The sequence below is a fragment of the Suncus etruscus genome, chromosome 19 (assembly GCF_024139225.1).
Source record: "Suncus etruscus isolate mSunEtr1 chromosome 19, mSunEtr1.pri.cur, whole genome shotgun sequence".
Taxonomy (NCBI): Eukaryota; Metazoa; Chordata; class Mammalia; order Eulipotyphla; family Soricidae; genus Suncus; species Suncus etruscus.
In genome coordinates this window covers 39,369,739-39,397,353 of record NC_064866.1, presented here as the reverse complement: position 1 = coordinate 39,397,353, position 27,615 = coordinate 39,369,739, and the positions used below count along the sequence as shown (strand labels likewise).

The window sequence follows — 27,615 nt, the reverse complement described above, 5'->3', positions numbered from 1 at the left end:
TTCAGGATTTTGGTTTGGAACCACACCCAGCAGTACTCGGGGATTACTCATGGTTGTGCTCAGGGAACTTTCCTAGCAGGGTTTGGGGACCAGGGATTGAATCTAGATAAGTCATATACAAAGCAAATGCCTTACAGTCTACTCTGTCTCCCCAGCCCAATGATGGTATTTGAGCCATGGGACACTGAGAAAGTACTGAACCAGGAAAGCTAGGAACATTAAGTAGATAGTAATACTGGATGACACATTAGGGTTTGGAAAGTGAATATAAATTCTATCTATGATGACCTTGAAATATGCCTATTCAGAAAGAACAGAATTAGAGGGAATGGGAGACCAGTGAAAGGACTCTAATTTAAAAACTGGCATGTTTGCATATGCATTTTGGAAATAATGGATAGAGCGTGTTCATATGTCTTTAGTGGGGATTAGATGTGAGAAGCAAGCAAAGCTGCCATCAACCCTTTTAAAATTGTATGCGAGAATCACAGAAGAAGCAGAGTGGAAGTAGCAAGCTGGCTATCTCAGATCAAATGAGGGAGGTATATCTATACACCTAAATTGGCTGCGAATTGAGGAGAAGTGGATATCAAAACAGATGAGAACAAGTCTTACTGGTAGAGGGAATTATCATAGTGATTCAAAAAAAATAAGTAGCAGAGTTTGCTATAGAAAAAAAAAACAGAATTTAGTTTGGGAGCTGTTGAATTTGAGGGTAGTGAAATTTGCAAATGGAGATGCTAAGCCAAAACATCTAGGAGACCATGACTTCTGTGATTAAGGGAATTAAGCGCTCTCATTTCTACTGAGTCTAATCATCTGCATTGTCCATTTGCAGTATTTTGTCTTCACCGGGGTGTTGGCCATGGTAACCTGCGCTGTTTTCCTACGACTGAACTCTGTCCTCAAGCTGGCTGTGCTGCTCATTATGATTGCCATTTATGCTCTTCTGACTGAGACCATCTATGCAGGGCTTTTTCTGCGCTACGACAATTTGAACCACAGTGGAGAGTAAGTGTTCATCAGTGTGCGCTCCAAAACATTCCAATTTTAGTTGTAAAGTAAAACCATTGGGAAATGATCAAGGCAGAGTTATTGAAACAAAGGGACTTTTTTTAATATTCACACAGATGACTCAGATATCCTCTAAGCTTATCATTTCAGTTCCTTCAACTTTATTAGTTCCAGCTTTTGTTGGATCAGATTGTTATTTGGCTACAGTTATATTAATAGTTTCCATCGTTCTTTGAGCTTATTGACTATGGTTCTTGTATTTTACTACCTTTATATATACAATAAAAATACTGAAAGATAGCTCAAGGTTTCTTGCCTTACTTGTACAAGGACCTTAATTTGATCCTCAGCATAATGACACCCCTTAAGTCATCAGTATGCCTTTGATAGCTTCCAGCACTGCTGAACCCATGAAAGGTTAGATTTAGGGTAGGATTTAAAAGTAAGGTAAAGGTAAGATTAGTTTGTGGAGTTAGGGTAGGGTTAAATTTAGGATTATGGTTAGTTTGACTATGGGTTTTGGTTTAAGGGTAGGATACAGTTATGGTTAGTGTTAATATAGGGCTTAAAGTATGTCTCTTGGAGCTGGAGAGATAGCACAAATGACCCAGGTTCAATTCCCGGCATCCCATATGGTCCCCAAGCCTGCCAGGAGTAAGTTTTGAGTGCAGAGCCAGGAGTAACCCCTGGACACCGTGGGGTGTGCTCAACTATATAGTCTGTTCTGGGTCCCTTATATACTGTTTATATTCTCTGCTCAAAAAATAAAAATGAATTTTAACGTATTTTAGCCTTACTCTTCAGAGAACAGATTCTGGAATATACTTGAAATACTACAGAAATCCAAGGCAACAATAGGAAACAAAAGGAAAATGAAAGACAAAAAAAAAAAAAAAAACATCCAAAGACAAGCTAATGCCATATATGTTGTCCCATAAATCACAGAGTTCAACTCCCCTGTGCTAACTGTCCCTGGATAGGTGGTAAATTGGGGGACAGTGCTTCACACAGAAGAGAAAAAGTGAATCTGCAGACTTCATTTACCGCCTTTATCTCATTAAAATAGTTCTCTCTGGTTTAACTGTAGTGATTTCTAACCATTATTTTTAAAAGGCTTATGTTGCTCTATCTAAAAGTATATTTGCTGTATGTAAGGTATCTGTATTTTCCACTTTAAAATACTCAAAATTGCTTCTCAATGAGGTTGAAACAACGTCTCTCTTAGAAGCAGTGATCCTTCATTCTTACTCACACCATTGTAGAACATCTTAAAATTTTTTAATTATATGAAGAAGGGTCTTATTATTTTTATCAGCTGTCCCTTAATTACAAATAAGTTTGTGCATCTTTTTATTTCCTTCCAGATCATCTAGGTTTTTACTCAGGTGACTTGTCAGATCAGATCATTTGTCTAGTTTTTGACTAGGTTGTTTATTGTGTTCTACCTGGGTTTCCAAAGATTATTCATGGAATCTACATTCTAATTTGTGGCTCTTATGTTTGAGCATCACACATTTGATGAACTTTACTATTCAATTCTCATAAAGGTGTTAAACCTGATGTATATGGTCAGCAAGTAACAGTTGTAGACTCACACTTAGGTTTTATGGCTTCCAAGTCCATGTAATGTAAATAATGTATATCCTCATTTAAGTCATTGAATCATTTAAATCATTCGAATCATTGTTCACTTTTAGCCCAGGTTTCAAAATATATCAAAAAGATTTAAATTAGATCTCAAAGGATTAGAAGCAACAGAGATCCCATGGCCAAGAGAAAACTAACACAGAAGAAGGCAAAGAGATTATATGACAAAATAAACTAACTTTGTCGTACATACAAAAATTAAGCTATCTACAATATGTTCATCCAAACAATCTAAAAGGCATTCATTCTCAGTGTGAAGGGAATAAAATGGCTTTGACTCATATCTAGACTCTCTTTCCTAGAAAGCCACTTCTCATGTCTAGACCTGAAATGCTCATCAGCAAAATGAAATCACTGAAACTTTCGCAGAATGGTGTTAGGTTCTCATGTGTTTGGCAAATAAGATCTGATCAATAGATATTTATTTTTACTTCTCCTTCTTAAGAAATTAATTTCATTTTTATTTTATTTTGAGATCTCAGGAAGGTAGAGGAAAGTTTATAATTAAATTAGTCAATGAGATTTTGAAAGTAAGAATGACTTCAAGGTCATTGCTGCTAATAATCACGTGCATTTTTCTGCTTCTCCCATCCAAAGGTCAATTATTGGTTAGCCTTATATTGGTTATATTTGCTGTCAACAGAATTCAATTCAAAAAATAAAAGAAATGATTCTGGTTTTCCCTCTGTGAGCACACAAAGGTCAGTGATGACTTCCTATTCAACTTCCTATTCAACCAGTAGTTCATGCTTAAGAAAATTTAACTGCACTTTAGTTGCTCACATTGATTTTTGGACATTTCTGACAATTTTCTGAGGTCGGGTACTAGGGTAATGGAAAGTCCAGGGAAACTTGTATAAACCAGCCTCACTGCAATCTAACTTTACTGACAGTATCTTATCAATCCCTAGAGGTTCATCTACCTTTGGTTCCCAAATATAGAAACACCCTATTATAATATGTGTGAGTACAGGTAAAGCAGTTAAACTACCTAGGCTCAAATCCCAACAACCAGTTGTAGGTTCTTGAGCAAACTTATTCTCTATAAATTCCCTTTATCATCTATAGGTTGTTGATAATAATAACTCATATTGGAGTAACCTAATATAGATCAACTGTGTTTACAGAAGCAGCATGAGGCCTGCCAAAGAATAAGTAATTAACAACAATTATACATAACCCCTTCATATAACAAATGGTACTACTGCTCTGGATTATTGTCCTCTGATTGTTCTTTCAACCTTTGTATTCAATCCTTCCTCAAAATGATCAGAACCATATAAGATAATTATCCTTACGTTTTAATGAAATCCTTATTGTCTCTAATAAATTAAAAGTTCAAGCTGTGGAGCCAGAGTGATAGCACAGTGGGTAGGGTGTTTGCCTTCCATATGGCCAATCTAGGACAGACCCAGGTTTAATTCTTGGCATCCCATATGGTCCCCCAGCCTGCCAGGAGGGACTTCAGAGCACAGAGCCAGGAGTAACCCCTGAGCAACGCTGGGTGTGGCCCCAAAACCAATTCAATCAATCAATAAAAGTTCAAGATATATATGGAGAATTTCAGAGTCCTCTTGTATTTTTACCTCATTGATTTCTCCAATCTTACCATAGTTTTATATACTATATATACCATAGTGTATATACACACACACACACACACACACACACACACACACACACACCATAGTTCTATATACTATAGTTCTATATACCATCGAATATAGCCTGTAGTCTGGTTGTAAACAACCAGTGTTTTTCATTTAATTGAGTTCTACCTATGCTTTTCCTTGACTGATATGTCCATATCAACAATATTTTTACCTGATTATTTCAAGATCTAACTCAGAGAAATGCTGTTCAAAACCCTTTAGTATCATTCCTCATTGTCTAAATTTTAAAGTAATTTTAACCTTTGCCCCACCTCTTTGTGTTGCAATCATTTATTTCTATACCTTCTTCTATTAGCAGACATTTACAAGATCAGGAGCTATTTCTCATGTTCAAATTGTTGGACATAGTATAGCATATAGCATCAGGTATCTAATTAAATATTTGAATAAATAATTATATTAATGAATAACTAAAAGACATTCGTTTCTTTAGAATCACATTATACCATTAAATCTCAATAAGCCATATATCTCAACTTTTAAGATTCTGCTCTCTAGTACTCTTAAAAACTTTGTATTCACCTGATGGAGGCTTTAAGATTTAAGTGTCAAACCTTTGCTATAAAGTTTTTAGACCCTGATGATTAACAGATAAATAAGATACTAGTTTTCTCTTTAAAATGCTTTGGGGAAAGAAATTTTAGTAAAATTATATAGGAAATCATGGTAGCTGCTGATAAAACACGTGACCATCAGACTTCACTATTCATCTCAACTTTTTTGTGTTTTGTTTTGTTTTGTTTCGGGGCCACACTTGGCAGTGCTCAGAAGTTGTTCCTGACTCTGCACTCAGGAACCATTTCTCATGAGCTCAGAGGACCATATGGGATGCCAGAGATTGAATCAGGGATTGCATGCAAGGCACATGCCTGTTGTACTAAAGCTCAGATCCTCACCTAGACTTCTATATATTTTCATATATAACCCTGAATTTCTTTATCTCTATATTAGGGATAATTCGTAATTGTTGAAATATAACTAAAAACGGTACTATGCATTGAGTATTAAAATTGTCATGAAAAACATTTAACAAATACAGGCTTAGTGTAGCTAAAGAGTTAAGACTTCAAAATGGCTGACTGAATATGGACCTTCCATAGATAACTAGGAACTAAGAGATAAACTGGAAATTTGATAGAAGAATCAAACTCTGAACACATTAACTATAGTCTGTCTTATACTGGCTCTGACAAGTCATTTCTGTAACTTTGGGCAAGTGACTTCTCTCCAAGCCTTAATCTTTTACCGGAAAAATAAAAAAAATTCCAAAGGATATCATATTAATATAAGATACATCATAAAATATTTAATTATGTATAACAGTTTTATAATATACATTTGGTGAAAAAAGTAGGTTGCAAAACAGTATAATACATACAATCCTTAATTTTTAAGCATGTTTTTGCACAGAGGTAACATAAATGACATTTGTCTCAAAAATTATTAATCATTATTTTCTCCGAATAATAGGTTCAAAGACAATTTTTCTGCTTCGTGAATTTCACTAGCTTCCAAAATCACAATTAACAAAAATATTTTCTTGATTAATAACACAAATTAAATTTTACTTTTAGGGGCCAGGAAGATAGTGGTAAGGCATTTTGCCTTGCACGTGGCCGATCCAAGATGAACCAGGGTTCAATTCCTGGCATCTCATATCGTCGCTAGTGCCTGTCAGGAGCAATTTCTGAGCACAGAGTCAGTAGTAATCCCTGAGTGCCACCAGGTGTGGCCCAAAAATTCCCCCAAAATTATTTTTAATGAAATATTAAATAAGATAACTTGTAAAAAAGTTTTATGAATCAATAATTAGGTTATTCTAAATCATTTTATTGATTACATTCGTTTAGCATCAGTAAACAATAGTATTAATTTTAGAAATGTTACTAAAAGAAATAATTAATTCAAAGCATTCTTGGTTTTTCTATCTCTGCTATCCTAATCCAGGCTAATAATATAATTTTGTACAAATTTTAGCATTGGTTCTCTTTGGAAGTACTTCAAAGAATCTGACAAGCGCAAATAAATTGCTCCTAAATTCAACTCACAGAGGTTTTATTTCTTGGACCTGACTTTTCTTGGCCTGACTAACTTACTATGAATATTCTAAAATTTCTTCCTGCGCTGCATTTTTTTTCTATCTAAAATGTATCCTAAAGGCTCGAAAGCTGTTTGTAAGTATTTTTAAATTTTTCTACAAAATCGAATTTAATCTCATTATTTTGGCTCATTCACAGCTCTCAAGATGATTTAGGAGGTACTCATTTTTCTCTTACAAGTGCTAGAGTTAGAAAAATTTGTATAGAACAAATGCAACACCACATTGTGTTGGTACTTTGGCAATAAAACTTTGCAACATGTACTATAAACCATGAGGGGAAACTGAGAATTGAGGTATCACCTTAAACTAAGAAATCTAACACAGCCTTATAAAAATTTATTTATTTATTTATTTTTGGTTTTTGTGTCACACCCAGCAGCACTCAGGGGTTACTCCTGGATCTATGCTCACAAATCGCTCCTGGCAGGCTCTGGGGCCAGGATTTGACCAGTGTCCTTCTGCATTCAAGGCAAACACCTTACTTCCATGCTACCTCTCCAGCCCCCCTTAGAAAGATTTAAACTCTAGTGAATATCAAGACAAACTTAAAGAAGTTGTAAATGAGTTTTTATCAAAAATGAATGTTGATATAACACAAAGAATTATAATATAATGTATTACAAAATGCCCAGCAGAGCAGGAATCTGAGCTGTATCATAAGGAGCTAAATGGAGGGCATCTCTCATTTCAACCAAGCTGTGTGAACAAAATATTTTTAAATCACTACTACGAGCTTTATGTGTAAAGAAAAGACACATAGCCATGTATCCTACAAATTGATTTCCCAGTTCTCATTTAGACCTCTCAACATAGAAATAAATGTGACTTTTATTTTTCATTTTTTTAATGTTTGTTTGGGAGCAACACCCAAACAAATGGTTCTTAGTGGTTACTCCTGGCTATGCCCTCAGAAATCACTTCTGGCAGGCTCGGGGAACCATATTGGATTCCAGGAATTGAGCCCTGGGTAGCAGAATGGTAGGCAAGTGCCTTACCCACTTTGCAATCTCTCTGGCCCCATACATATGCCTTAACAAAAGCAATGAACTGAGGCCAAATAATATTCATTAAGTGACTTAACAAGTTTGAAAATAATTAAATGTAAAGCTGAGATGAGAGAGTGGGCTTGCATCATCCACAGCTCATGTTATAATCCCAAAACTTCAGAGCCAGAACTTGAAGTGGTGCTCAGGGAAAGGTCATATTATTATTATTCTGTACCCACAAAACTAATAGGATGGGGTCATTGAATAAATGAATGATTTAATGAATAAATGGAAAGTTCTAAAATGTTAGAACATCAGTTTACAGTCTAACCTTATATTTCATGACTGGTAGTAGAAAGTTATGATAGAACTGAGCATTCTCCTGCCCATAAATCTATGACCTCCAATTTGACATATCACATTGACTTATCCTTCCTTATCTAGAAGCTTGTCATCAGCAGGTAAGCAAGATAAATACCTCATACTTGCTGATCTCAACCCACCACTTTCTCCTAACTGAAACTTAGATTTGAGTCATCTCTGACCATCCACCTGGCTGCAAGAATATATGTTTTCTATGGAGTGAGTTGTGTTATAAAATTCAGTCCTTTGATTTTTTTTCCTTTACCTGCCTATTTTATCCAAAGACAAATATTTCATCATTTCTGTATCTCAGGATGTGCCTGGTATGCAATAGAGACTCAACAATTATGAGATTTGCTGGAACTATAGAATAAAAACAGAATAATTATATAACCTATTCTTAGTATCTTTCTCCAAGAAAAAACAGATGAAAGTAGGAATTTAAAATCTAAATGTTCTATGACATAGTTCCTCCAGCCCCCGGGGTCCACATGGCAACGTGGTTCTCCAAATACAAATGTAACTTCATTCCTAAATTTTATTCCTACCCTCTAAGTCCCCAGTGGACTGACTTAGATGAACCTATATAAGATGGAGTGATCTTTAGTACAAAGCGTTACAAAGAACTGAGCTTATATCACTGATTGTCTTTCTATTCCTGCTGTTCTACTATGAAAACATAAAAAGGGAAGCTTTAATTATCTTCGTGGATGCAGACAAATTAAAGTTTTCTGTCCTCCTTCCTCTAAACTTTGTGACTCTTTGATCTTAGTTCCATTTATTTTCCTTAAGCTACATGAGAGAAAACTGAGTTTTGAGTGTATGCGATTGTGATTGGGAGGCAATAAAACAAAGGAGTGATAAAATCAAGGCCATGCAGATATATTGTAAAGGATAACGTTCAGAGATTGTTGAAAAAAATAGCAACTGTGTTAAGCTGAGTAAAAATGGGTAAAAATAAAAGAATGGGTATAGGGTGGTGGGAAAGTAGACAGACCTTTTGTATTGAACTAGTGATTGCTGATGCCTAGTTTCCTGGGGTCATTTGTTTTCTTTTACTTTGTTTTGTTTTGTAAACATGATCAGTGGTGCTTGGGGCTTGTTTCCAGCTTATTTCTTGGAAATCAATTTTGAAAGTGTTTTGAGGCCATGAAGTACCAAAAATTAAACCCAAGCCTCCAATATGAAAAATATCAGCCCATCTTTGTTTTAGTTTTTACTCATGTGATTTAGGTGACCATACCAAGGAATATTGTCTGAGATTTAAAAAAAAAAAATCTTTGGTAAATTAAAAATGGAAAGTAGGTGGGGCCATAGAGATAGCATGGAGGTAAGGTGTTTGCCTTGCATGCAGAAGGACGGTGGTTCTAATCCCGGCATTGCATATGGTCCCCGGAGCCTGCCAGGAGCCATTTCTGAGTTTAGAGCCAGGAGTAACCCCTGAGCGCTGCCGGGTGTGACCAAAAAAAAATAAATAAATAAACAAAAAGAAATGGAAAGTAGGTGCCAATACTAATAGATTATTTGTGTCAAGCATTTTTATTTTAGATTTTCTTTAGACAATGAAAGACTTTGAAGGGAACTATTTATAAATGATCTATGTCATCAGAGCCCAACTAAACTTTTTGACTTAATTTTTCTTGAAAAGGACATATTATTGGTCAAAAATAAATGAAAGCATACATTTGGATTCAAACAAATGATACCTTTCAATGGCTAAAAGTCAAGACCATGTTTAAATAGATTCTTGCCACTGATCATCTTCAACTGTCTCATAACTTGTCTACTAATGAGTCTGCTTAAAGTTATATCTGGGCTGTATATATAGTACTGTATATATAGTACAGTGTGTAGGGCATTTGCCTTGCACACAGCCAACTGGGTTCAGTACCCGGCATCCCATATGGTCCCTGAGCCTACCAGGAGTGATTCCTGAAAGCAGAGACAGAACTAACCCCTGAGCACTACCAGGTGTGGCCCAAAAGAAATAAAAAGTCAGATCCTTTCATGCATGTTAGTACCTATGCAGAATTTTCATTTTTTTCTTCCAACAGAGATTTCCTGGGAACTAAGGAGGCTTCACTTCTACTGATGGCCATGTTCCTCCTTGCTGTGTTCTATCATGGACAACAGGTAATGTGACAGTTTTCTCTAACTTTGGTTTCCTGCTGTAAAAACTGGCCTGCAAGGCCTACACTGTTATTCACAGCAAGTAACAAGTATCTGCTTATAGCAAGTATCATACTTAAATAAATTTCAGCAAAGACCACTTACTAAAGCCCTATCAGTGGTCCTCAAACTATGGCCCGCAGGCCACATATTGTATTTGTATCTGTTTTTGTTTCTTCATTGCAAAATAAGATATATGCAGTGTGCATAAGAATTCGTTCATAAGTTTTGTTTTTACTACAGTCAGACCCTCCAATGGTCTGAGGGACAGTGAACTGACCCCCTGTTTAAAAAGTTTGAGGACCCCTGAGTCCTAAGTGATGGACTGGGGGTGAGCTTATGTGATAGAGTACAGATCTGTGTGTATAAATTTGGTAGTCCCTGAGCATTTTGAAATGTGATTATTAAAAATAATTAATATTTTTAAACTGTGTTATATAAAATGGCTTGGAAATAGTATAGTTTTAATAGCCTTTAGTACTAGCTCTTTCAGAGCAATATATTTTCAACATCCTTTAGTAATAGCTCTTCATTGTCCAAAATCAATTAGAATATAGATCTTTTACCCAAGCAAGCTGATATCTCTCTAATTCTGTTGCCAGAATACTATTAATGCTACTGAAATGGTGTGATATGAGATATAAATATTAAGGTTTGAGGATCAGCTGTTGAGTCAATGATTCAATCTTACCTCAGTTTTACAACAGTTATAGTTTGAACAGATCCCTTTAGGATCCAGCTTTTTCATCTGTAAAATAAGATAGAAATGCTAAAAAGTATTCTTTTGATAAATCACTTTAGATTTTTGTGCATGCTATTTTTATATATCTTTCTTCTATAAGTATAAACACTATTCCATAAGCATAGACACTGATTTGTGCAAATTAAAGTGGCTGCCATCTTGATTTTCCCTCCTTGTGATCCTTTTCTCTGCAGGCCCTGGAATGCATACTGTGGATATCACTGCAATAAGTTCCAGTCCTGAACCTCAGGGTTCTGGACATGAAGGGGAAGAGGGGCCTAACTAATTGATTGGGAATGTACTATATGTGGATCCATTTGTCTTGATAGCAAGTGGTTGAGGAGCAGAAACTTATTCTCTAAAGAAACACACTACCATCAGTCTCATATATTTCAAGAGATAACTCTTAAGAGTTATCATATATTTTCAACAACCAGTAGGTTGTCTGCATGGAAACTCAGAATATTAATGCAGTAGTAGCCCTCACTTGGGGGGAATTTCTACTTTCTGACACAGACGTAGGTCATGGCTTCATTGTCTGCTAGATCCCAGAGTCAGTTTCTTATGCAGTTCAAATACAGTGCATTAGATATGTGTGCACTTCAAATCTAGTACAGTTCTATGTTAATTATAGAATAAGAAACAATGGCCAAGATCAAATGTAGATGGAGGAACTGATGACTAGCTAGCTGGTTAGACTTAGCTAGCTAAGATATATACATACAATAGAATTCTAGCCTGAGAAATACAAGGAAGTCAACAAAATGACCCAAGACAGTTCAATCCTACAGATTGAACATAATTTTTAACTTTAGCTGAATTTAGAGTGAGACATTACCTCTGCCAAATGCAAAGTCTATCCAGGAAGTCTAGTCTATCTTTAGTTTGTTTGGGGATGAAAAGTGTTTGGCTATCTTTGAAAGCCACAGTAATGTCTTTCATATCTTACTGGCTTCTTGTGACAAGGGAGAACCTCTTCATCTGATCTGAGAGCTGAGACAACCCTACACACACACACACACACACACACACACACACACACACACACACACACACACACACACACCACCACCACCACCACCACCACCACCACCACCACCACCACCATCACCACCACCCAAGTTGTGAGTTTGACAATGAAAAATCCCAAAATATCTAAGAAAAGAAATTCAGGTGAGGATTTCTCATTCCATTATTAAAAAGATGCTCCTTTTGCCTGTTACTGCCAGTATTCTCTTCTTCAAAGATCCTTATAACTCTCTGATTCAATTTATTCTAGTCTTCATTTCTCCTCAGCCTGTTAAGAATTTCTGCCTCAGCCTGTTAAGAATATATATAGGTAGAAATATATTTCTAATCTGACGATCTAATATTTTTCTGCTTATCTTTTTGGCTTACAATGGGACATTAAAAATATATAATCATATCCCTTATCTGTAGCAGCTCTTATATAGAGTACTAGAGTGTTATAAATAGTTCAGTCCTGTCTCAGATACTTAGTAGAAAACTTAAGTTTCAACAAGTCATCTACTGATGACCATACTATCTAGCTCTAAAATCTAGTCCAATCTAATATCTAGCCCTATTCTCTTTTCACCTTGTGCTGCTGCCTCTCTGATACAGAGGGTTTTTTTTTTTTTTTTTTTTGTCAAATTATCCCTCTTGCTAAGTCAGTTATTGGTAGTACCTGTCAGGGTCCTTCCTATTCATCTTGGATTTAGTCTGTTCATTTCCAGGTTGGCAGCCTGTTTACATTGATTACCCTTAATGACTCACAGACCCTCCATCTTTAATAAAAACTTATTATGTCCATTGATGCCTAGTATACAACAACATTCCAGTGGGGACATATATAATTATATATCTCTAGAATGATGAAAGCAGTTCTGTAACTAAATTATTGAGAAATTTCTTCTTGCACATATGTGGAAGTTGTGTCCCCAGCACTTAGTCCTCCTACAAGGCAGGTTAACATTCTGAAAATTGAACAGAGAGAGCAAACATTGAGCTCCCCACCTCATGTCTGAGTTACTTGCTGCTCTGGAGTCTGGGCTTTGCCTCAGCTTCTCCAGGGGAAGCCACACTTATGGAGAAGGACCAAGATTCATAAGATCACATCTCTAGTCATTTAATTGTGATCAGATAAAGACTAAGCTCAGTTTTGTGTAACTTAAAAGAATATATCCAAATCATAGAATCAAGCATTTTTGGTTTGAATTTCAGCTATGCCCTTGGGAAAATGAGACCCATGCAGGGGTCTCAAACTCAATTTACCTGGGGGCCACAGGAGGCAAAGTCGGGGTGATCCTTGAGTGCAAAGTCAGTAGTAAGCCTTGAACATTAGGGGGGGGGGGTGACCCAAACAACTAAAACAAAACAAAACAAAAAAGATTCCTCTAGGGCAGGGCCACAAAATGTTGTACGGAGGGCCATTTGCGGCCCGCGGGCCTCGAGTTTGAGACCCCTGAAAGAATGCAAACTCCCAGAAATGCCATCCCTTTACTTAAAAGTGACAGTTTTCTATCTCTGTCCAAAATTGAAGATTGTCCAGTTATATACATGTATGTGTAATAAATCCATGAGTTGCGAGACCACCCCACTCACTGTATCTCTAATCTCAGGTCAGAAGGGTCTGAAGAAACAGAATAGCAAAATAAACCAAGCCAGTCACTAGAGTCAGAGTCAGTTTGCTTCATTTGCCTGTGAGTGCCAGGCCAGCTCTCTTTCTTTATTAACCCATTTCCAATTCACCAGGAGGGGAAGATTGAGAAAGATAAAGTTACCTATTCATGTGGGCTTTTACATATCAAAGGAGAGATTTAAGGGGAAAAAGGAAGATGGGAGAATGCCTTTGTTTTGGGTTATAGCTGTGTGTTATCTTATACATGTATGTTTGGAATTAAGAACATTAGCCTGAAATCAAAATATCTGAGTTCAAAACTAACCTCTTGTGAGATCTTGGAAACTGAACAATCTACTTGCTTTTCCTTCCCCTAGAATGGGGATAATAAAATACCTACTTTTTTAGGTTATTATTTAAGTAAACTTTAGTTCATATGAATACTTAGAAGAGTGTCTGGACCAAGATGAGACCTCAGCCAGTGTTAGTTCCTTTGTTATTCTTCATGCACTTGATTCTTTTATGGTTTGGTAAAAATCAAGTTACATTTCTTGAGCAAACTCTGAATTCCGAAGAATTCAACTTTTTAAAAACTTGGTGCACATAGCTTTCATATTTTGCTTTTTCTTTAATTTCTTCTGTATTACCCTGTGTTAAATGATCTCTTTTTCTTGTTCTGCTTTTATTTTATAGCGATGAGTATACCAAATAGAGGGGTTTCACTAATCTTTATATGTCCCATTAAGGTGAATAGCAGGCACTCTAGATTATTCTATTCATGAACTAAAGAAGAATAACCTATTCTTAGAAGTCTAATGATGTAGAATGACTGTCTTCTTTGTCAAAAGGCAAGGTGTACTTGGACTAGCACCTTTTATAAATGAGCCTGAAATATAAAAAATATATAGTTGCCTTGACAAAATCTAAAATATATTCTTATCTTTTAACTGGAAAATTCTCACTTAAATCAACCACAATAATCTATATTTTCTTACTCAATTTTCTAAGCCTAATTAAATTAGATGAGTGTTTTTTAAAACATCTCCTGCTTCAACAAAGGCCATGACATTTTGAGTTATAGATTGTTATCGCATTATTCAGTTGTACAACATAGATGGGTTCAACATATGTTAAACAACATGATTCAATGTTCTATACTTCAAATATGGGCCATTGCAAGATAACAGTCATCCCCACACATTTCTACACATTTTTGTGTTTTAGAACTTTTCATATTTCCTGTCTTAATAGCTCACAAGTCAACACAGGGCTATTAGCTATAGTTACCTAAGGCCATAGCAATACATTCCCATAGCTTTTTAATTCTGTAATTGGACTTTTGGACTTTTGCTTTGCTCATTTCACAAACCCTAAATTCTGCTAAATAGAAGTCTGTTCTGTGTCTATGAAATTGCTTTTTTCTAATTTCTATTGTTGTTGTTTGTTTTCACATTGAAGAAATGTAAGTGAGTTCATATGTATTGGATATTTCTCTTTATGATTCAGTTACCTTCAAGGTCTGTCCAGGTTTTAAATGGGAAAGTCATTCCTTTTTATGCCTGAATTAACATTTCATTTTTTGTATCACATTTTCTCTAGCCTTTCATCCATTATTAATTTTATAGTGAACATAGGAGTGTTCACTATAAGATTTTAAATAATTTTAAATAATTCTATAGTGAACATAGAAGTGTTGAAAGAAAGAAAGAGAGAAAGAAAGAGAGAAAGAAAAAGAAAGAAAGAAAGAAAGAAAGAAAGAAAGAAAGAAAGAAAGAAAGAAAGAAAGAAAGAAAGAAAGAAAGAAAGAAAGAAAGAAAGAAAGAAAGAAAGAAAGAAAGGAAAGAAAGAAAAGAAAGAGAAAGAAAGAAAGAAAGAAAGAAAGGAGAGAAAGAAAGAGAAGGAAAGCAGAAAGGAAAGGAAGGAAGAAAAGAGAGAGGAGAGGGAAGGATGGAGGACGTGTGATTTCCATTCCACACCAAGGACCAGAAGCATTTGAGGTAGCCTTATCTATACTAAATCAGTATCTTGTTTCCCCTTCCCCCAAATTCCAGTTTTCCAGTGACACAAACACAACACTCCCTTTTCTTAGTACTAAAATTTACATATAAGTAAGACATATTTTGCTACCTATAATAAAAATATTTTAAAAACTTTTTTTTATTTTCTTTTTTTTTATTTTTTTTTATTTCTCTGGCATTTTTTTTTATTTAAAACACCTTGATTACATACATGATTGTGTTTGGGGTTTCAGTCATGTAAAGGAACGCCACCCATCACCAGTGCAAACATTCCCACCACCAATGTCCCAAGTCCTCCCTCCTCCCCACCTAACCCTACCTGTACTCTAAACAGGCTCTCCATTTCCCTCATACATTCTCATTATAGGAAAGTTCAGAATGTAGTTATTTCTCTAGTTAAACTCATCACTCTTTGTGGTGAGCTTCCTGTGGTGAGCTGGAACTTCCAGCTCTTTTCTCTTTTGTGTCTAAAAATTATTATTGCAAGAATGTCTTTCATTTCTCTTAAAACCCATAGATGAGTGAGACCATTCTGCTTTTTTCTCTCTCTCTCTCTGACTTATTTCACTCAGAATAATAGATTCCGTGTACATCCATGTATAGGAAAATTTCATGACTTCATCTCTCCTGACAGCTGCATAATATTCCATTGTGTATATGTACCACAGTTTCTTTAGCCATTCATCTGTTGAAGGGCATCTTGGTTGTTTCCATAGTCTTGCTATGGTAAATAGTGCTGCAATGAATAGGGGTGTAAGGAAGGGGTTTTTGTACTGTATTTTTGTGTTCTTAGGGTATATTCCTAGGAGTGGTATAGCTGGATCATATGGGAGCTCGATTTCAAGTTTTGGAGGAATCTCCATATCGCTTTCCATAAAGGTTGAACTAGACGGCATTCCCACCAGCAGTGGATAAGAGTTCCTTTCTCTCCACATCCCCGCCAACACTGTTTTATTCTCATTCTTTGTGATGTGTGCCATTCTCTGTGGTGTGAGGTGGTATCTCTATCGTTTGTTTTGAATTTGGCATCTCCCTGATGATTAGGTGATGTGGAACACTTTTTTTCATGTGTCTTTTGGCCATTTGTATTTCTTTTTTTGTCAAAGTGTCTGTTCATTTCTTCTCCCTCATTTCTTGATGGGATTAGATGTTTTTTTTCTTGTAAAGTTCCTGTCAGTGCCATTGTATTTTTTGGAGAGTAGCCCCTTATCTGATGGGTATTGGGTAATATAGTTTCTCCCACTCAGTGGGAGGGCTCTTGTATCCTGGGCACTAATTTCCTTTGAGGTGCAGGAAGCTTCTCAGCTTAATATATTCCCATCTGTTAATCTCTGTTTCACTTGCTTGAAGAGTGCAGTTTTCCTCCTTGAAGATGCCTTGTAATGCCTGGAGGTGGTCTTGCCTATGTGCTGTTCTATATATCTTATGGTTTGGGGCTGATATCGATGGTCTTTAATCCATTTGTGGATTTTACCTTCTTACATGATGATAGCTGGGGGGTCTAAGTTCAATTTTTGCAAGCACTATCCAATTGTGCCAACACCACGTGTTGAAGAGGCTTGTTCCCTGCTCCATTTAGGGTTTCCTGCTCCTTTATCAAAAATTAGGTTGATTGTATGTCTGGGGAAAATTTTCTGAGTATTCAAGCCTATTCCACTGATCTGAGGGCCTGTCCTTATTCAAATACCATGCTGTTTTTGATAACTATTGCTTTGTAGTACAGTTTAAAGTTGGGGAAAGTAATTCCTCCCATATTCTTTTTCCTATGATTGCTTTGGCTATTTGAGGGTGTTTATTGTTCCAAATGAATATCAAAAGTGTCTGATCCACTTCTTTGAAGAATTGTCATGGGTATCTTAGAGGGATAGCATTAAATCTGTATAATGCCTTGGGGAGTAATGCCATTTTGATGATTTATCCTGCCAATCCACGAGCAGGGTATGCATTTCCATTTCCGCGTGTCCTCATCTTATTTCGTGGAGCAGAGTTTTATAGTTCTCTCTGTATAGGTCCTTCACATTTTTTAGTCAAGTTGATTCCAAGATATTTGAGTTTGTGTGCACTATTGTGAATGGGGTTGTTTTCTTAATGTCCATTTCTTCCTTATTACTGGTTGGTGTATAGAAGAGGCCATTGATTTTTTGTGTGTTAATTTTGTAGCCTGCCACCTTGCTATATGAGTCTATTGTTTCTAGAAGCTTTCTGGTAGAGTCTTTAGGGTTTTCTAAGTAGAGTATCATGTCATCTGCAAACAGTGAGAGCTTGACTTCTTCCTTTCCTATCTGGATTCCCTTGATATCTTTTTCTTGCCTAATCGCTATAGCAAGTACTTCCAGTGCTATGTTGAATAGGAGTGGTGAGAGAGGACAGCCTTGTCTTGTACCAGAATTTAGAGGGAAGGCTTTTAGTTTTTCTCCATTGAGGATAATATTTGCCGTTGGCTTGTGGTAGATGGCTTCAACTAGATTGAGAAAGGTTCCTTCCATTCCCATCTTGCTGAGAGTTTTGATCAAGAATGGGTGTTGGACCTTATCAAATGCTTTCTCTGCATCTATTGATATGATCATGTGGTTTTTATTTTTCTTGTTATTGATGTTGTGTATGATGTTGATAGATTTACGGATGTTAAACCAGCCTTGCATTCCTGGGATGAAACCTACTTGATCATAGTGGATGATCTTCTTAATGAGGCATTGAATCCTATTTGCCAGGATTTTGTTGAGGATCTTTGCATCTGCATTCATCAGCGATATTGGTCTGTAATTTTCTTTTTTTGTAGCATCTCTGTCTGGTTTAGGTATCAAGGTGATGTTGGCTTCATAAAAGCTATTTGGAAGTGTTTCCGTTTGTTCAATTTCATGAAAGAGTCTTGCCAGGATTGGTAGTAGTTCCTCTTGGAAAGTTGAAAGAATTCATTAGTGAATCCATCTGGGCCTGGGCTTTTGTTTTTCGGCAGACCTTTGATTACCATTCTAATTTCATCTATGGTGATGGGGGTGTTTAGATATGCTAAATCCTCTTCCTTCAACCATGGAAGATTATAAGAGTCCAAGAATTTATCCATTTCTTCCAGGTTCTCATTTTTAGTGGCGTAGAGTTTCTCAAAGTAGTTTCTGATTACCCTTTGAATCTCTCTCATATCAGTAGTGATCTCTCCTTTTTCATTCCTAATACGAGTTATCAAGTTTCTCTCTCTCTCTTTCTTTGTTAGGTTTGCCAGTGGTCTATCAATCTTGTTTATTTTTTCAAAGAACCAACTTCTGCTTTCGTTGATCTTTCGGATTGATTTTTGGGTTTCCACTTCATTGATTTCTGCTCTCAGCTTTGTTATTTCCTTCTGTCTTACTATTTTTGGGTCCTTTTGTTGAGCATTTTCTAGTTCTATTAGCTGTGTCATTAGGCTACTCAGGTAAGCTCCTTCTTCCTTCCTGATGTGTGCTTGCAAAGCTATAATTTTTCCTCTCAGTACTGCTTTTGCTGTGTCCCATAAGTTCTGATAGTTTGTGTCTTTATTGTCATTTGTTTCCAGGAACCTTTTGATTTCCTCCTTGATTTCATCTCGGACCCACTGGTTATTGAGTATGAGGCTGTTTAACTTCCAGGTGTTAAGGTTTTTCTTCTGAGTCCCTTTGGAGTTCACAAATAATTTCAGAGCCTTGTGGTCAGCAAAGGCAGTCTGCAAAATTTCTATCTTCTTGATCTTATGGAGGTATGTTTTATGTGCCAACATGTAGTCTATCCTGGAGAATGTCCCATGTACATTGGAGAAGAATGTGTATCCAGGTTTCTGGGGGTGGAGTGTCCTATATATATCCACTAAGCCTCTTTCTTCCATTTCTCTCCTCAGGTCTAGTATATTCTTGTTGGGTTTCAGTCTGGTTGACCTATCCAGTGTTGACAAAGCCATGTTGAGGTCCCCCACAATTATTGTGTTGTTATTGAGATTATTTTTCAGATTTGTCAACAGTTGTATTAAATATTTTGCTGGCCCCTCATTCGGTGCATATATGTTTAGGAGAGTTATTTCTTCCTGCTCTACATACCCCTTGATTAATATAAAATGTCCATCTTTGTCCCTTACAACCTTCCTGAGTATAAAGTTTGCATTATCTGATATTAGTATGGCCACTCCAGCTTTTTTATGGGTGTTGTTTGCTTGGATAATTTTTCTCCAGCCTTTTATTTTGAGTCTATATTTGTTCTGACTATTCAGGTGCGTTTCTTGTAGGCAGCAGAAGGTTGGATTGAGTTTTTTTGATCCATTTAGCCACTCTCTGTCTCTTAACTGGTGCATTTAGTCCATTGACGTTGAGAGAAAGAATTGTCCTGGGATTTAACGCCATCTTTATTTCAAAATTTGGTGTGTCTTTTGGGGAGTCTTGTCTTAGATTAGGTCTTTCAGTTTTTCTCTTAAGACTGGTTTTGTGTCTGTGAAGTTTCTGAGCTGTTTTTGTCTGTGAAACCATGTATTCTTCCGTCAAACCGGAAAGTGAGTTTGCTGGGTATAGTATTCTGGGTGAAGCATTCATTTCATTCAGTCTTGTCACAATATCCCACCACTGCTTTCTGGCATTGAGTGTTTCTGGTGACAGGTCTGCTGTAAATCTCAAGGATGCTTGCTTGAATGTAATTTCCCCTTTTGATCTTGTGTTTTTAGAATTCTGTCTCTATCTGTGGGATTTGTCATTGTGACTAGGATGTGTCTTGGGGTGTTTTTTCTGGGGTCTCTTTTGGTTGGTACTCTTCGAGCATGTAGGATTTGATCACCTATATTCTTTAGCTCTGGAAGTTTCTCTTTAATGATGTTCTTGACCATTGATTCTTCCTGGGAATTTTCTTCCTGGGTCTCTGGGACTCCAATGATCCTTAAGTTGTTTCTGTTGATCTTATTTTATCATAGACTTCTATTTTCATCTGTTCCCATTCTTTGACTAATTTTTCCGTTGTCTGCTCATTTGCTTTAAGTTTTTTGTCCAATCTCTCCTGCTGTATGGAATTGTTATGTATCTCATCTTCCACAGCACCAAGTCTATTCTCAGCTTCTGATACCCTGTCCCAGAGCTTATCCATTTTGTCATTCACTTCGTTTACTGACTTTTTCAGGCTTGTTAATTGATATGTTATTTCAGTTTGGAGTTTTGTGATTTCTGTCTTCATATTTTCTTGGTTCTTATTAGTGTTCTGTTCAACTCAATTCATGGTTTCTTGGAGTCCGTTGAGCATCTTCCATATTGCTAGTCTAAAGTCCTTATCTGAGAGGTTGATTAGTTGGTTGGCCATTAACTGGTCCTCAGAATTGTCCTCTTCATTCTCTATGTCTGATGCTGGCCTGCGTTGTTTCCCCATTGTCACACTTGTATTTTGGGTTTTTCTACGTGTTGTGGTGGTATTCATTGGTTAGATGATGTAGGCAGCACACTTCTCTGGCTCCGCCCTTTCTGGATGGGCTGACTTGTCTCTAAGGGAGGGGAGTCCTCTGTGGGTGAAGCCTCACACTGGATCAAATCTTAGGCCCAAGCATTCAACGGAGAAGACAGTTCGAAGAGGAATGCTTGCTTCTGTGTTATAGCTCAGTTCTTAGTGTGATTTTTTTCTTCTTGTTTCGATGGTGTTCTTTTCTTAGAAAGAGCGCACGGCTGCGTAGCGAAGCGGAGCCTCTTTTTTGGAGCCTCTTTTGCCCCACTCCCAAGAGTTTCACGCAAGAGGACAGTGGAGAAACATTTACAAGGAGTACTCACAGTTAGGCTCCACTGGGCGGGCGCAGATTCGTGGCTTTTCCCTGCCTGATGTCCCAAACAGGGCAGCTGGCTTCTGCGAAAGCCCGCCGGTTTTCACGTTCTGGAGACCTGCCTTGGAAATGGCGTCTGGGAGAGCAGATTTCTGGAGCCTCTTTGGCCCCACTCCCAAGAGTTTCACGCAAGAGGACAGTAGAGAAACATTTACAAGGAGCACTCACAGTTAGGCTCCACTGGGCGGGCGCAGATTCGTGGCTTTTCCCTGCCTGATGTCCCAAACAGGGCAGCTGGCTTCTGCGAAAGCCCGCCGGTTTTCACGTTCTGGAGACCCGCCCTGGAAATGGCGTCTGGGAGAGCAGATTTTTGGAGCCTCTTTGGCCCCACTCCCAAGAGTTTCATGCAAGAGGACAGTAGAGAAACACTTACAAGGAGCACTCACAGTTAGGCTCCACTGGGCGGGCGCAGATTCGTGGCTTTTCCCTGCTTGATGTCCCAAACAGGGCAGCTGGCTTCTGAAACTTTTAAAATTCCTTCAGAGTACTTTTATCCTCTTACTATTTCCCTCTGGAGGTTGTCATCAAATTATTGTATTATATGGCATGGCATTTGGAAATGTTCTTCTCTTTGTAATTAGGCATGTAGGTTCATTTGTCTGCTTTGACAGTTTTCTTTGAAAATCAGAATAATTTTAGCTTTTTTAATTTATTCCTATTCCTTCAGAATATGTACTCCATTTATTCAATAAGTGAGTAACTTTTTATATTGTATACTTGAATTTTATATAAATTCAACAAGACATATTTAAAATAAAAGCAAATATTTCCTCTTATAGATAAATGATGTACATTTTCTCACATTGGAAAAGAGTCCATCAAAGTATAGAAAAATTATTCTTCATTACTTTTTGTAAGTATATAATACAATAAATTATTCAACCATTCAGAATGACTATTTAGTGGTTTCCAGCTTATGCTATTACATATTCTACTGAAGGAATAACCTGTGGCTCTGTCTTTTCATGTTTTGCCATTCACTGAGACTTTAAAATAAGACAAAGAAAAGGAAACTAGCTGAATTTTTTTAAGTTCTTGAATTCAGGGCATCAAATCAGCGTATTGTTCCCTTCAATAGTTAAAGACTTTGAGATAATGAATTCTCAAAGCTGTGATAATTATGTTTTCTGTGATTCTTTGTAAAGGATGCTGTTAGCTTTCCAAAGCAAGGGGTAACTGGGACAAAAGGGAGTCCATGTGTATTGAATCCCTTCTATGAGCCACATATTGTTTTCTAGAACTTTCTAAATGTCTTTTCTTCCATACCTGTGTGGTCACTGATGTTCATCCCAGTTTTAGAGATAAAGATATGGATAAGACTAATAGACCAGGTTATAGTTTTCACAAATAGAAAGAGAACTACGTGCCATATATGTCTCACAAATAAGACCATAAATATACCATTAATATCTCATTTCTTAGTGATTAATTTGCTAGTGTTGTACTTCAGAGTTCAGTTCAAACAATAGCATCCCTGTTTCCCTCTTCCCCCCCTATAGTTCAGTAACTCTCATCATTATTTATCCATGTTTTGTTTAATTTTGCCATCAGTAATTTTTGGTGTTATTTTGCTTTGGGGCCACATCTTCCAGCTCTGTATTTGAGGATTGTTCTTCAGTAGTGCCAGGAATTTTACTTAGAGCTTCTGCAGGCAGAACACATACACTAACCCTATGAGCCTCTTTTTCTCATGCATAAAATAAGCATGGATAATAATACATCCTTGTTAGAGTTGTTATGTGAGTGAAATGTAATAAGTATAATGCTTAGAATAATGGTTGGTATGTAATAAGCTCTATTTATATATTAGTTGACATTACTATTATAACTTGGTTATTGAGTCAAACGAAATATTAATTAGATATATTTCTACTTGCTAGCGTGTTGCTACTTGACAAGAAATAATGTTTAGTAAGATAAAAGAACCTTCTAGTCTTATAGATCTAGGTAGGGCTATGTAGTAGTGGTCACAGTGTCAAATAATTAGCACAAAATTGATAAAACCACAAAGTACTCCGAAGGAGAGGTATCCAACATCCCCTCTAAGTTTAATGATTCTCCGATCTTTAGACATGGAGCAAAGTGTCTCCTAAAGTCTTTGAATCAGGCTGTTTTATTTGCACTGGATTCCTAAGAAGCCATTTCACCTTCTGGCGTGTGAGGGCCTGAAGTCCGTACTCTGAATAATGACCTGCTTCTTTTCTTTCTTTGCATGACTGCAGCTAGAGTACACAGCCCGCCTCGACTTCCTTTGGCGAGTACAAGCCAAAGAAGAGATCAATGAAATGAAGGAGCTGAGGGAACACAATGAAAACATGCTCCGGAATATTTTACCCAGTCATGTAGCTCGCCATTTCCTTGAGAAAGATCGAGACAATGAGGTGAGTCTGGCAGGCAAGATGGAGTGGCAGTAAATGGAGTACAATTAAGCATATTAATTCCCAACTCAAGGGAAATTACGATTATAATTTAATGATATTTATATATATTATATATGCTTATGTATAATTATAAGCATTTATAATTATACTGTCATTAAAATGCAAACCTTGACTACCACCTGATACCCAGCCACCCCAAAATCAATCTCTCTAGAATGGTGGCATTTATACATAAGCATTTCTAATATCAAGTGCCTAATCTGTAAGATGAATATAAAATTCTCATTTTAAGAATTCATTGTAACTGAAGTTTTATCTATGTCTGTGAGTATGTGTGTTATAGTAGATAGAACAGAGATAGTATGTATCCAAATACATATGTATTTATCTGGTATGCATCCAAATAATTTAAACATATTTTCAAATATATATTTACATATCTATATTATAACAGAGTAATTTACAATAGGCAAAAAAGGAGCAACACTAGTGGCCCCTTTGACAAATGATAAATAAAAGGTCAGTTATATCCCAAATGAGCACATCTCAGTGGAATATTATGCAACCTTAAAAATTAGGAAATTCTGAGCCAGAGAGATAGCACAGCAGTGTTTGCCTTGCAAGCAGCCAACCAGGACCTAAGGTGATTGGTTCGAATCCCGACGTCCCATATGGTCCCCCGTGCCTGCCAGGAGCTATTTTCCTGAGAGATAGCCAGAGAGTAACCTCTGAGTGCTGCCGGGTGTGGCCCAAAAACAAAAAAATAAAATGAAATTCTGATATATGGTTATAATATGATGTAAGAATATTATGTATTCTGATTCATGTTATTATGTATTATGTTATGATATATGTTATTGTGTAAAACTCTGATACATAGTTATTATGTGCTATAAGAATATTATGCAAAAGGTGAAAATTTCAGTCACGAAAAGGACAAATTACTTTATTATTCCATCTTAATATAAACCAAGAGTACTCAAATTTATTGAGACAAAAAAGTAGAATGGTGGTTTTTAGAGAAGAAGAGTAAATTGTTTTTACATTGTACATTTCACCACAATTAAAAAATAATAGAAATGTGTTATATGTATTAGTATATATATGCATATATAAATGGATTATCTCTTCGTAGTATAATTGCTTGCCCTAAGTAGTTTTTCAAAGGTATTAGTTACACCTATTTTGCTCCTTCTATTAAATTTGCGGGGGTCCCTGCAAACTACAGACCCCAGGCCAATGTGGCTCACCAGAGTCCAAACAATCCAGCCCCCCGGGGTGTTTTTGCCCACCACTGCCTGTCCTGCTTAGCTGCCTAGCTGATCCAGGGCCCGGAGTGCACATGGGTATGTGCACCGCACTCTCCAACTCCCCTCCTTCTCTCTGTCTCTCAACTTCTCTCAGTCATAGGCAGGAGTTCCACAAACTACAGTCCCATCAAAAAGCAGGCCTATAGTTCCCATCGAATCAATGAGAAGTTTGTTAAGCTAACTTTACTTGTTCTTCGTTTTAAATATTGTACTTGTTCCCCCTTTGTTTTTACTTCAAAATAAGATATGTGCGGTGTATAGGAATTTGTTCATTGTGGGTTTTTTTTTAAGTTTTTTTGTTTTTGTTTTTTGTTTTCTTTTGGGGGGGGTCACACCCGGCAGCATTCAGGGGTTACTCCTGGCTCTATACTCAGAAATTGCCCCTGGCAGGCATGGGGACCATATGGGATGCTGGGATTCAAACCACCATCCTTCTGCATGCGAGGCAAACAGCTTACCTCTGTGCTATCTCTCCGGCCCTTCATTGTGTTTTTTTAAACTACAGACCAGCTCTCCAATGATCTGAGGGACAGTATACTGACAACCTTTTTAAAAAGTTTGAAAATTCCTAACCTAAAGTATCCATTAGTAAAGTCAGTCTTTATTGTTTTCTTTATAATTTTTTGATTTTTACTTGCTGATGAGCATGTCTAAGATACTCAAATGGAGTGTCTATCATCTGCTGTATCTCTGATATGATCCCTGTCATTGGCAATGATTATGAAGAAGAAAGTTGTACCTAGAAAATTGTACAGGTATAGGATTCGAGTTATTATTACTAAAGAAGGGAAATAAGAAAGTGTGCTAACACTTTTTACCCAAATATCATGTTTATAGTTTTAAATAACTGTGTACATTTTATATTATCATGACTATGAATATATTGTGTTAGGTAATTCTGCTACTAAAGTATTTCCAGCATTTTACAGATGGATTAGTGTAACTCAGAGAAGTTCAGTTATTTTCCAACTGTGTAACCTTGAGGAGTTTCTAGATTTCTGAGTCTATTTTCTCATTGATTTAATGATAAAATAATATGACCCGTGTAGAGTTAGTTGATGGGAAAACAAAGTTGGGTAAAACCACCAGGTGCTGGAGCTATAGTGGAGTGGAGTGGAGTATACTCACTTGCCTTGCACTCAGTCAGTTGGATTTCAATCCGTGGCATCCCATATGGTTCTCTGAGCACTGTCAGAAGTGGGGCCTGAACACTCCTATCCTGAGTATGGTACAAAAATAAACAAATATATAAAGTGCAGATACAGCCTAGAAGAAAGTAATTCAAGTGACTGATGCCCCAGAAAGCTTACTGCGCTGGGTTCTGTTCTGGCTTCTCTCTCTACTTCTAGGAATAAGTGAAGTCTCTGGATCTTTTATTTCCTCATCTAAAAAGTAACCATCCTTCCCGACATTATCAAATGTTTACAAAAGTTACTAAGCTGAAGTACTCAACTGGTGCCTGGCTCCTTTTGAGAGCATGCCAGTTAACTCTTTTTCTTAGACATTCGATCTGTAATTTTTCTACTGCTTTCTCATAAAAACTCCTACCTCCTTTCCATTCATATGTTCATTCAATGTACAAATAGTTATTTGGGGGGACTATCTATGTGCCAGATATATATGCATTTGTCACACACAAATAAGCATATATGTATATGTGAAAATAAAATAAGTAATTAAATTTGCTATAAATAACCATTATGTGTTACACAAACAAATGAAGTGTAATTATGCACTTTTAGGATAAATTCGCTTAATGGGGAAGCTGATAAGAAAGCAGAGCATGTGACTAGGGAGATGTTTTGGAAGTTATGTTTTTCTATAACAAAATGTTGGATTGGAAGCCTGAGAGATGAGAAAGGAACCTAATAAGATCAAAGGGTCTTAGACATTGCTTCTCTCGTGAAAAGAGAAAGTTTATACTAAACTTTAATTGATATAGTTTGTAGGAGGAAGAGGAGGAGCATAAACTAAACTTAAATATACTTTAGCTTAAGATGCTTCATAGACTGACTCATAAAGGGCTGGACAAAGTAGAGATTAATCTTTTAGGTGTCGCCATTTGCAGCTCTGTGTTCGGATCCAAACCGTGTTCAGAATTTCCTATCCAAAACTGCACATCCAACCAGAGGAGCTTGACAATAATATATAATTTTTTGCATCCATCAATCTTTCTTCTGTGTACATTGTTATCTTCTTTGAATCCAAAAGAGAAAGAAACAAACAAAAGAAAAAGATGAACCAATGAAGTGGCTGATTAGAACAGATTGAACGACAGTGATATCTCAAGTTTTTTTTTTTTTTTTATATCTAAAGTTTTTATTGCCAAATTGCTGGAAATCTTCCTTGTGTTCCCCTACATCCCTCATTCACTTCTTCCCGCAGTTTGAGAAGTGTCCAACGAGTGAACCTCCAAGGACTATATCGCTTTGTATGTCTACTTTTTAGTTGTAGGTCATCGATAGATAGGGGAAAGAGAGTTGAGTCTTAATATTTACTTCTTTGCTTTCTCAATATTTATTGTTTTGCCTGAGTGTTTAGGCAGCCCTGGTCCCTCATACTCTCTCCCCTACCTCCACCCCAGAGTTTTTTTTTCTTTTATTTAAACATCAAGGTGACAAGCTTTTTGTGATTGGTTTTAAGATTTACCATGCATACCACCCTTCATTTGTGTACGTTTCCCACCACCAATACTCCAGTTTTCTCTCACCCTGCATGCCTCTGGGAAAGACATTTTACTCCTCTCTTTCTCTCTATCTCTCCCCCACCCCTCTTCTTTTCATTTTAGACACTGTAGTATAAA

At 36.7% G+C, this 27,615-nt stretch overlaps 1 protein-coding gene across 3 annotated transcripts in view; it reads left to right on the top strand.

Moving 5' to 3' along the window:
- ADCY8 (adenylate cyclase 8) overlaps nt 1-27,615 on the top strand; it is a 273,697-nt gene that overhangs the window by 233,225 nt on the left and 12,857 nt on the right. For all 3 annotated transcript variants that reach the window (XM_049765555.1, XM_049765557.1, XM_049765556.1), the window contains 3 exons: nt 839-1,011; nt 9,839-9,917; nt 23,344-23,502. In XM_049765555.1, the coding sequence (XP_049621512.1) occupies nt 839-1,011; nt 9,839-9,917; nt 23,344-23,502 (411 nt within the window). The remainder of the gene's footprint in view (nt 1-838; nt 1,012-9,838; nt 9,918-23,343; nt 23,503-27,615) is intronic.